The 12,009-nt window shown below is 42.4% G+C and overlaps 1 protein-coding gene across 2 annotated transcripts in view; it reads left to right on the top strand.

Moving 5' to 3' along the window:
* The window catches only part of rhea (Talin_middle and talin-RS domain-containing protein rhea), a 49,837-nt gene extending 38,343 nt beyond the window's left edge, over positions 1–11,494 (top strand). For both annotated transcript variants that reach the window (XM_086967925.1, XM_022831523.2), the window contains exons 14-24: positions 202–535; positions 804–1,226; positions 1,416–1,730; positions 2,400–2,900; positions 3,731–3,856; positions 4,431–4,736; positions 4,913–5,257; positions 7,280–7,571; positions 7,795–7,972; positions 8,173–8,405; positions 8,656–11,494. In XM_086967925.1, coding sequence (XP_086824051.1) covers positions 202–535; positions 804–1,226; positions 1,416–1,730; positions 2,400–2,900; positions 3,731–3,856; positions 4,431–4,736; positions 4,913–5,257; positions 7,280–7,571; positions 7,795–7,972; positions 8,173–8,405; positions 8,656–8,729 — 3,127 coding nt within the window. In that variant the 3' untranslated portion in view covers positions 8,730–11,494. The remainder of the gene's footprint in view (positions 1–201; positions 536–803; positions 1,227–1,415; positions 1,731–2,399; positions 2,901–3,730; positions 3,857–4,430; positions 4,737–4,912; positions 5,258–7,279; positions 7,572–7,794; positions 7,973–8,172; positions 8,406–8,655) is intronic.
* The last annotated feature ends 515 nt before the right edge of the window (positions 11,495–12,009 follow it).

Below are 12,009 nucleotides of genomic sequence, written 5' to 3'. Positions count from 1 at the left end.
ATATGGTAATATAGCGAAGATAAGAATTCCATATTTAATAATTAATCTGATATCGGTAGACTTCAAGCATCAGATGCTTTAAGTATCGGAAGGGAAATCATTAATTACTAGTCAGTTGTGTTTACTACGGAAATTACAGTGAGTGTCTCACCTGTGAAATCAGTACCTTTTTCTTCTGGCAATGATTTTGTTGTGTCATAGGGTTTGTCACCAGGCTGCCAAGCCTCTGATTGCGGCGGTCGAGAATCTGACTGCGTTTGCGGGGGCACCTGAGTTTGCTACGGTTCCTGCTCGACTGTCTGATAAGGCCCTTCAGGCTCAACAGCCCATCCTGGAAGCTGTCCGAAACGTCGTCCTCGGCACATGCAATTGCCTTAGCCACGCGAGAGATTTAGCTGTCAACCCCATGAACCCACCAGTGTGGCAAGGATTCTCAAAGGAAAGCTCAACGGTATCGGATTCGATGAAGAAATTGGTCACCCTCATCAAAGAAAGCGCGCCTGGACAGAAGGAGTGTGTCTACGCCATCGACAGAGTATGTAGACCTACTTTTTAATGCACTCGCATATACGCGGTGAAGCTGAAGTTTTCTGATAGTTTGAGTCTTCATTTTATATGCGTCAAAGTGGAGGGAGGGTGAAATGTAATAGGAATGAAAATTAAAAAAAAACGAAAATTCTGTAGGGTATCTTTCACTCTTATATATATATATATATAAAGGTGAAAAGAGCAGGGCGCGGCCACCAAGATTTGCTTGACAAAGTTTACCCAACCTCTAAGCTTGATTTCGTCACTTTCAATAGCTGAATTCCAGCATCCGAACGCTCGATCAGGCATCGATTGCCATAATCGGGCAAACTGGTTCGCTACCCGCGCCACAGCTTGACTTGCGTACGAGCCAGGAACAAATTGAGCACGCTTGCCAGGCCATTCAGCAAAGCTTAGAACCGCTGCGAGTCGCAGCTAAGTGTCAGGCAGAACAACTTGGCCACTGCGTACTGCAGCTCGTCTCGTACTTTGACTCACTGGTACAGAATACACTTGAAGCTGCTGGCCGTATCGTGAGCCACAAACAACAAATGCTGCTTCTTGACCAAGCGAAAACCGTGTGTGAAGCTGCAATCCAGTTTCTGTACACTGCCAAGGAGGGTGCAGGAAATCCTAAAGCTCCAGACATGCTCCATCGTGACATCGATGAGGGAGCAGATGCTACCCGTGACGCTGTGGTAAGTTGAATACTACCGAATGAGGTAGCGATGCAACAACAGTTACTCTTTTGATTATTGTTGTGTTCGTGTCGCTGATCGCTCGTGGGGAAAGGTTACAGTGAAGCGTCAGACGTAGCTATGACTATTTCGTATGTCGAATAACACTGTGCTCAGTTTTCTAAGTGGAACCTCTTGTTTCTGTGGTAGAACGACCTTGTACAAACATTGCAACGTTCCGCGGCCGAGGCCGGCTTTGTGAGTGGGGTATTGGAATCGATCAACAACGCTATTGCCCAACTCGATCAACCAGTCGTGATTACACAGCAGGAGAGCTCGTTCGCTGACGTCCAGACCGAAATGGATCGCAATGCCAAAGAGATAGCCCGAATTGCCGGCGATATGGTTCATAAGTCGTTGAGCGATCTTCGTCAGCTGTCCTATCTGGCGACGGAACTCAGCCATCACTACGCTACGTTGGTGGCTACCAGCCGCACTGCAATTTCTGTAACGTCCAATAGTGAGGTAAGGATTCATATACTGCTGACTTTTTCTATAATCAATTGTCGGATAGCCAATTATCAAACACGTTTTGTACGCATCCTTAACTAGCATTTTTAGACGAAACCTTCTCTATGGAAATATACGCAACGCCGAAGGGCTTGGGCGAGGCTAATGTTTGTCTATATGCTAATATATGGTTGAATAAAGATCTACTATTATAACATCTTGTAGTTACATCATTAATGGCGATCTTCTGTGTTTGCTGGGCTTTTCAGGAGCAAGTGAGTAATTATGTCTTTTTATGGAAAACTTTTATTGTCCGGAATAATCACTATTGCACAATTGGCTTGACACTTTACTATTACTATAGTCTTAATTATTCACGTCAATATGTTTTTTATGATCACACCATTCTGCTCTCTTCCAATCGAAGATTCCCTAATCAAGGTGCCCTAGTAGAATGTGCAGCAGCTCGAACGGATTTTACAGTATGTAGTATGTGCATGAAGCTGCGTTTCCTATTTCATACTTTTTTTTTTTTTTTTTTTTTTTTTTTTATACTAAGAAACTACTTCAGTGTAGAAGATAGACGCACAGCTTGGACTTGCAACTTGCACTCGTATTCCACGCTACAAAAAAACTACTGATTGATGTAGGTCTTCCTTCAAACCTTTTTCTCGAATCCTTCAGTTGGCGTACCGCATTCGTATGGGCGTGCACGAGTTAGGTAAGGCCTGCGTGAAGCTTTGCCGTGCCTGTGGTTCAGCACAGGCCAATCAGGGTGACGCTGCCTGCCACCGTGAGCTGACCGAGACTTCGAAACAGACCGTGGAACGAGTGTCGCACATTCTGGCAGCATTAAAGGCGGGCTCAAGAGGTACGCAGGCGTGTATCAACGCTGCGTCTACCGTGAGCGGCATTATCGGAGATCTTGATACGACAATTATGTTCGCTACAGCCGGATCGCTAAACGCTGAACGCGACAATGATAAGTTTGGCTATCATCGGGAGAGCATTCTCAAAACGGCTAAAGCCCTGGTTGATGATACGAAGGCTTTGGTGGCCGGTGCCGCATCCAGTCAGGAACAATTGGCAACAGCCGCCCAGGACGCTGTGCAGACAATTGTCCAGCTAGCAGATGTCGTAAAACAGGGTGCCGCTTCACTAGGACCTCACAATCAGGAGGCGCAGGTAGGTAAACGCTGTTTAACCCCCGATGACGCCTATGCTTATCAGGTTTACATATTACAGAAGAAAGCTATCCGAGATGATATTCGTTGAAAGTGATTTCTTATTTAGAAAGGTTTGTTTAGCTGTAGCGTATATCAATAGCTAGCTATTCGGATCATATCAGATAGTTTTGTGGATACATAATATAATCATTTGAAACTTTTGGTTAACCGATTTTGGTGTAATTGGTCTCGTTTGAAATACAGAAGTTGACCAATCGCAGAAGACAGAAGTACACATTTCTGTTTTCTGTAGTTGGCTTTGCTATCTCTGATGCAGAATGAGCCATAGCATTTAAATTTACTTCATGATCTTGAATGAATAGTAAAGACTGCCTTAGCTAACAGCTGTGCGTTGTGACTTTTCGGTAAATTCTATGGCTTCATACCTTCCCATTTCGTGTGTGCTTGATTGCCAGACTAACGATGGTGTGTTATCTCAAATAACCCAATGAGGAACACGTTAATCAACAGAACGCCTCAGAGATGAGCTTGAGATCTGTCGCTGTTTTGATTACGGCTTGGTTTACTATGTGATGCTCTTTCGTCGATTTTCCGCCCGTGGAGCTCATTCGGCCCGTGACGCACCACCTACTGTTCCAAAGTTTCGAAGGGGCATTTATTTTCGCATCGGTCCTTTTGTGTGGCACAGCATTGTCATTCCATCCGCAATGGTAGTGATACTTAATGGATGGTTTGAAATGAAGAGCTTTTTTTTCGTTAGCATACCGCGAACTTGTCCTGCGCCTAGCTCAGTTTCTGATGTCGAATATCAAATGGCATCTCTTTTAGGTTATGCTCATCAACGCAGTGAAGGACGTAGCCTTGGCTCTGGGCGACCTCATTCAGGCGACAAAGGTTGCCTCTGGCAAAAGCATTAACGACCCGTCCATGCTTAATCTTAAGGACTCTGCTCAGGTAATAATAATTATTGTTACTTTTGAACAACACTTGATCACTTTCACCCTGGAGGATCCATTCTCATTTTGTGTTGCACCGTCCCTATCGAATTATGATTGATAACATTTGAACAGAGCTCGGTCACTGGAAAGCAGGACTTATTACGACGACAAAGTCACTGACATGCCGAGCTCTTTTTGCTCCTAAGATGCTTAGATAATTCTGTTTCGAAATAAAATGTTGCAATCTATCACCGTCGCCACCTTCGACGAAATGTAGAATGGAGTTTTCAACTCGTGTTGACCACAATTAGTTACTGATCATGAATAGCAGCGCTTGCAGTAGTTGTTTAGATCTTTCGTAAGTTTGTATGCACTTTGCTATGATACCATTTTCTGCCTGTCAGCCCTTTTGCTCAATGGTGACGCGTTGCTTATTACATATAGCTATAGATTCATCAATTTGTTTACTTTGTTAATTCGGAAGCTCTAGTGCGAGGTATCGAACACTAACCGTCGGTTCGATTCGGTCCTGCGCGCTTTTTCCTGTGGTGTGTATGTGTATATGTATATGATCCGTATCTATTCACTAGGCAATGGTTACAAACGTGGCCTCTTTACTGAAAACTGTCCGAGCTGTCGAAGACGAAAACTCACGTGGAACTCGTGCTCTTGAAGCTACAATCGAGGCCATTTACCAGGAAATACGCGGTTTTGACAGCGCTGACACGACAGGACTTCGACAGGTCACACCGGAAGAACTGGTGCGTTCCACGAAGCCAGTCACCCAAGCTACTGCTAAGGCAGTAGTTGCCGGGACCTCTTGCAAGCAGGAGGATGCGATAGTTACAGCTAATATGGGCCGTAAGGCAATTGCCGATATGCTTCAAATGTGCAAGGTGGGTTAAAAGTCACTATGCTTAGATGTTATGCCAACGTACGAATATGTGTAGATTACTACGTACTATCCGAAAAGAGAAACAACCGAAGATACATGCGTCCGCTTAGAGGCTACGTAATGTTTTTCAACGAGTCGTCTTCGATCGTTAATGTGTTAATTCATCGTTTATTTCAGTCTGCTTCGCTATTAGCCGAAAACTCCGAGCTAAAGATGCGAGTAATTAAATCTGGGCGCGACTGCGCCGTCCGCTATCGTGAACTTCTTCAGGAAGTGCTCCGAGTTGTAGAGGCACGGTCTGGAGCGTCTGGTGAAGGCAGGCAACGATTAGAGGAGGGCTCAAGGGCCATTGCTATGGCGGTGGGTGAGATGGTGTCTGCAAGTGAAGCTCTCAAGGGTCATGATCTGGACCCCGAAGACCCGACTGTCATTGCGGGAACCGAACTTCTCGGGGCTGCCGCTAGCATTGACGCGGCTGCCAAGAAGCTTGCTAACCTGAAACCAAGGGAAATTACTGTTAAGGTACAGATGAACTAGACTGGACAAAATGTGAAATTACCTTTTGTATAGTCTAACTTAAACGCTATCTAATATTTATATAAATATATAATTGTAGTCTCTACGATTATATATAAATTGTAATCACGATCGTATTATATATATTAATGTCATTTCGAGGCCGATATCATCATTGAAACGTTCCATGCATCGTAGAAAATCAAAACCGCTACTTCCTGCCTTAGGCAAACACTTATCTGCATCTTTTCAATGATCCTCCTGGCTGACTGATCCAATGTCAAACGTTTTCACGACCGAAAAGTCCAAATACATATTGCCGTCCACTGAAGTCGAACTACAAATAAAGTGGGCAGTCTATTGCAGACGCGTGGCCGTCTTCGCTTTTTCTTTGAAGATGACTCCCTGATATGCGTCGGCACCTGCGAAATCGAAGGCTCATTGGCTTACCAGTCCTTTTGTTCACTTAATTGTTTGCCTAATATCGAAGCTGCTCCAACGAACAATTGCTACGTTGTTCTAGATGTGTTTTTATTTTTGCCAAGATCTAAGAAGCAAGAAATGTTTGTTAGTCAAATGAAAATTGTTCAGTTATAATTAAATTGGACAGACAATTGGAATTAAAGAGGACAGAACGATATGACGCGGCCATCTTCTCGAGATATCCCTATTTCGTGTGTGCGGCCTTGTGCGTGTACAATCTACTTGCGCATGTTTGAATCTGTTTACGTTCGAGCCTTTTTGTTAAATCCTTTCTCCTTTCTTGTGCCACAGCTCTGAATGCGCTAACATTCACGTAAGCATTACCGCTTTCGGTTAGCCAATAGGCGTTACTTTCCTGAAGTCGCTATGGATATAGGTAAGGCAGTAGCGCCACAGGGCAGCATTGCGTACCCGTACCACCATCCATTGCCTATGTCGTCGACAGCTGCGGCAATGTGAACGAAAGCGAAAGCTTCGACTAATTAACTACCGTGAGCCGTTTGTCCGCCTGATAGTCACGGATGGCTGGGTAATGTCGGAATAACTGGCCGGCAGAGTTTCGTACGGTTCTAATGCCCATAGATAGATAGGTAGCGAGGTGACCATCACTGGCAGTTAGACGATCGTATGAAATACTACTGAACGACATAAGCTTTGAAAGTCGATGTTATGCGGGAAACTAAGAAACGTACTATATTATATTGTTAAGCTTGTAGTGGTGATTTAAAGCTATAGCTTGTGTTCGTTAAAAGGGGCAATCTTTGCCTCTTGTTAGTGTATTCGATGCGTCGTGTACTCGTTGAATGAAACAAATCCGTTGGCAACATTTACTCGTTAATAGAACAACGACGTTTTTGTTAGGATACGATAAATGCGTGTTTAGTTTGTAAGATCGGCAAAGACAGGGATGCAAACGCGGCTTTGCGGCGCACAAGCGTACTTCGAAAAGGTGGTGGCTCTGTACGCGCGAACAACATCGAAAAAGAAGTGTTTTTGACTCGACGACTGCGGAACTACTGTATTGATGACAAATCGAGTTCGATGCAATTCCGTCGAATAGAACAGAGTCATTGAAATTACGATTCATTATGATTTAAACACGACAACTGCCCAGTAGGTGGCGCAATATTTCTATGCATAATAATAATAATAATAAAAATCTAACAGGGTATTTGTATTTTTGCCTAAAGCATTTTACGGGTACTCAGTATTTTTTTTGCAGTCGTTGGCGTTTTGTTACTGTTTTGACAATGAAACAATGCGAATATTATGCTAAGCTTTGTTAATATGGCGTACAGTTTTATGTCTAGTCGTATAGACTTTTGAAAACTAAAATTAAAATACGAAGTCCTATATATATATATATATATAATAGACAGAGTTTTTTTACATATGTGTAAATGTATAGACATTGTCAGTATAAGTGTAAATAGCGCTGATCTGCACCGCAACATACTGCTTCAAGAATTTATCTGTTAGAAAATGGTTGTGCCAGATGATGCTGGCCTGTAGTACTACTTTTTTATTGCCGTTGCTAATCAACAGGTTGCCGACGAGAACCTCAACTTCGATGCACTGATCTTGGAAGCTGCCAAATCGATTACCGCGGCTACCGCAGCGCTAATTAAGGCCGCTGCGATGGCTCAATGCGATCTGGTGGCGGCCGGTATGGTTAGCGGTCAGCCAAGGTATCATTCTGAGGATGGTCAGTGGTCGGAAGGACTTGTGTCAGCAGCACGACTCGTGGCGGCTGCGACTCACTCACTTGTGGAGGCAGCTAATGGTCTCGTTCACGGCGAGGCCTCCGAAGAAAAACTGATTTCATCGGCTAAACAGGGTAAGCAATACAGGTTTTTCACTGCCGATTGGTATGTTAGCTTAAAGCGTAAAAAGAACAATATCAAATAAGACTGGATGTGATTCTTGGAAGAATTCGTATCCTCCCCACTCTGTCTACGGTAGCTAATTCCACGCTGCAATTTAAGACGACTTAAAAACTGTTACCGAGCCTTATTTGATCCATATAGTATGTTCATGTTTTTCTTCGAACGCATTTACAGTGGCAAGCTCAACAGCGCAGCTTCTGGTCGCATGCAAAGTGAAGTCGTCACCTGATTCTCCAACGATGAAGCGCCTCCAGGCCGCCGGTAATGCTGTTAAGCAGGCCACCGAAAGCTTAGTTCGAGCCGCACGACAGCACATCGAACAAACCCAGGAGTTTCAGCTTGTTATCAATAAGTAAATGTTGAGCTACTGTAATCGTACTTTTATCTTTAGCCAGAATCGTTCACGTTACTTGAATGTCCACGCTTTAGAAGTCCGCTATCCGTAGGGTACTGATAACCATGTCCTAGCTGTTCGGTTTATCGTTGGCGGTGCAATGGCCAACGTGTAGGCACTAAATGTAGCTGATGTGTCTTTTGTGTTTTCTCGAGCAGAAGAATGGTGGGCGGCATTGCGCAGGAGATTGTCGCTAGGGAAGAAATCCTGCGTAAGGAACGAGAGTTGGAAGAGGCCCGTGAAAAGTTGGCCCAGTTGCGTAAAGCCAAGTATGATAACACCATTCAGCGATTGGCCACCGCGGAAACTAGCTCTCAGCTGGATGGCGATCAGGTGATCCAGAGTAGCCCGAGTCCTAGTGTACAACAGGTTCAACAAGGACTAGTATACGGTGAGTAGCAAAATAAATACGTATATATATATATATACACAATACAAACAGCTGAAGCCATATTGAAATTGTTCGATTTTCTGTCACACAAAGCTGTGCAAGTGGATAGGCATGAAGGGTAAAACTAGCAGGATCCTAATAATTGTCCATACGGATGGTCACAACGAATAAGTGATTTTTTCATTTCCTGTTTATGCACGTGCACGTTTCTATCTATTGAAATGTTATACATTTTGTCTTTGTATTTCAGCCGGCTCGGAAACTTATAGCGCGTATACATATCACTCGAGCGAGTCGTCTCACTCGACGACGCACAAGCAGTAGTTTTTCTACCGGCAGCAATTCTACAATAGCAAGAATGAACGGAAGCATCAGTGAAACGATAGAATAGGAAAATCACTGCATGTTGATATAATATACGTTACTTTTTACTAAATATTGTATTGATATATATATCAATTTATTGACATATGAGAGCTGCTATATTAAGATAATTACGCTATTCGTTGATTGACCTAAACGCGTTCTCCGTTCTAGTGTTGATACTAATAACAATGGTAATAATACTTGCCTTTGGTTGTCTGATATATACATACGTTTATAGATGGATACTAATATTGTTGTTATTGTCAACGAAGATGATCCTAGTAATAATAGTGTACAATGACCCTTTATAAGTGCTTGCTACGATGTTTTGTTTAACGTGCTTAGATGGAGGCAATATATATATATATATATATATATATATAGATGTGTGTGTGTGAACGTGCCGCTAGGCAAGCTAAGGACCGCAATAACAAACAAAGTTGAAAAAATGTTTTATGTCCAAATCAAGCACGTAAGCTACAGTTGTGTAAAGACTTGAAGCTGGGATTTTCTAAGATGATGGAAAAGGTGAATTAACCCTTCGGGTACGCTTTGAGCAAGATATGATACGTCTACCGGTTGATAAATTTCGTCGTTTTTTTCGCTATGCGAGTATCGATGATTGTTAGACAACATCCCCTCTGCGTCCTTTCGTGTATTAAGGCTCGCAGTAGGCTCAGACTTTAAAGGGGCTGAAAATCAAAACCTGGCATAAATCAAACGCTCATGAACCTTATGGAGACTGAACTTATTTTAAGTTCATGTGGGCGAATTTAATATCGAGTGCGCATCGTTAGCGGCACATTTTTGGCAATACAGCTTCGCCGCTACCACATAAAGGATCTATAGTTTAGATTAAACGATCGATATGCTAGAAAAATAAAAAGAGAAGGTAAAAAAAATGGAATACGCAGCGTCTTCTAAAGCTCCCAACGGTTTCCACCCGTCGCCTGCGGTGTTTTGTCACTATACTCGCGGAAACGTTAAGCCGTTGCAGCATAAAGCTTCGTTGGAGGGTTCAGGAGGGACGAACTCGGGGTCTTTTAGAAAGAATTGACTTCTAGACGTGTGTATGTATAAGAAGAAAATAGAGTACGGTTATAATCCCGGTCTGTCGAAAAACAGGTATGACGAAATTCTGAAATGGGAAGATATATGCCTTTGTTACCTAGCTTCCTTCGTTAATCGGTCGAGCAGCATTTAGGAAATCAGCCTTCGCGAGCGCTATTCTCTAAATGGCCTCCGCCACTTAAGAAAGCCTTGCGCCATAAGCGATCAAACTATCCATCAATTTGCAATTAATGAATATTAAATGCTATTCAATGTTTATATACACATATATATGGAACATGTGGTGCGTTGTAAGTATAAGATTATTATAGTAACGATCAATAAAAGCGTAATAGCACTAATAATATTAAACGCTTCTCAATGATACGATAAATTATAATATTAGTAATACGGATAATTATTATTATATTGGCGCTGATAAGCCAGAACATTCTATGCATGCCGCGAAACTATACTGCACGTGAAAATATTAAATGCCCTACATTTATTTACCACAGCCATGAATAATAATGATGATGATTGAGCTTGATAGGATGAAAATAACAATATAAGGACTATTGGTGGCCGTTTATGACAACCGTTGAAAACAATGAAGCAAATACGACTGCATGTACAGTGATTACGACGTTGTACAACGCCGACAAAGACACATCTTATTACTATAGCAGTTGAATAGCACGACAGCAACAAAAACAAAACAATGATTACACAATAATAACTACACTTGATATTGTGGACCTCTTCCCGTTGTGTATACCCGAATTGTGCCTAGGCATTTGTCCGAAGATCATCTGTTTTCCGCGCAGAGAACTCAACGAGACAGCATTGCGCGTGATACGCTAAATAATTGATTTAGCCACCTTCAGTCGATCCTTCCAAAGATCTGGTTTACCTTTGGGATACAGAAAAAATCTAGTTAGCTTCATATTATACGTCATGTTATAGAAACACCAATGGCATCGGCTTGACGCGTGGGCGGCCGACTCGCTCAATGGAGAACTCTAGTTATCCTGCAGGACCATCCAAGCACAACTTTGCTATATGTCAATGCTTCGCCTGTTTCCTACAGGCACAAAAAAAATCGAGATTCCAAATTAGGACACGGATCACCTATTCATACACACAACAGAAATGCACGACAGCTGCAACGGAGCTAACGTTCGTTTGTACGAAACGTAACACCTTTCCAAAATGGCAACTTATTGTCAGCGTACAAAAAATGCATTCGTAGAAAGAGACGGATAGATACGCTAAAGCACTGTTACTATAAAGCTTAGCGTGTCGATAACTTCAACTTGAGGCCAATGCGAAACTGTGGTCAGGCCTCAAAATAGCAACTGTTAATTTGTATCAGTTGTCATCCAAAAACGGTTGTAACGAAAGTCACTATTGATAAATGCCTCTGTGGGCAGTATACCACAGTGGGCAGAATGCTGCGCGAAAAAACGCTGAATACGTTACTAGTACGAAAAACGTAATGTTATTTAGGTAATTGTCGTATCAATCGATTGTACCTAACCAGCGTCCGAGAGTCAAACCGGAAGACAATAGCTGGCGATGAACGATGAGAGATTTCCAAGGAACTTTATTACAAATGGTCAAGTTGAACAATGTGGGTACCGTGTTTAATAAACTAAAATCATTACAAACAAGTCTGTCGGTGTAGTTCTTCTATGACCATTTCAGAATCCCAAATTAGATACTCTAATAGTGATTTTTAGAAGGTGAAATTATGATATCTAGTCAGCGATGCACTATGATTTCTTAGCTGAATCCAAGCTCTGGTTAGCCTCGTTGACCTTCTTTTTCTTTCTTTTGGAAAATGTTGGGTTGACGATGATACACTTGGTGAGCCATTGTTTCTTATATGAGAAATTTGAAAGCTTTTTTCTTTGTTGGAAATACCGCTTCATGAATACGATACATTTAAGAAATAACGTACCAACAGTCCAACAGCAGCGTTACAGGTCTCGGATTAATTTCGAATTTTATTATAAATTGCGATACGGACCTCGAGCCCAATGAATTTTCGGAGTGTGAATACGAATTTAGATGATACCAAATTTCCTTTATTTTGGGGGTTGAACTTAGAGATAGCTTAGCATATGCGTTCTAACGCTGTCCATTGTTGATTGGCGGTAAGTTATTGTGGACGACGTCATTTTCT

Source organism: Varroa jacobsoni, unplaced genomic scaffold, assembly GCF_002532875.2.
Source record: "Varroa jacobsoni isolate VJ856 unplaced genomic scaffold, vjacob_1.0 scaffold_338, whole genome shotgun sequence".
In the NCBI taxonomy this organism is placed as follows: domain Eukaryota; kingdom Metazoa; phylum Arthropoda; class Arachnida; order Mesostigmata; family Varroidae; genus Varroa; species Varroa jacobsoni.
Note: the sequence above shows the minus strand (reverse complement) of the source record. Positions and strands in the feature narration are given on the sequence as shown.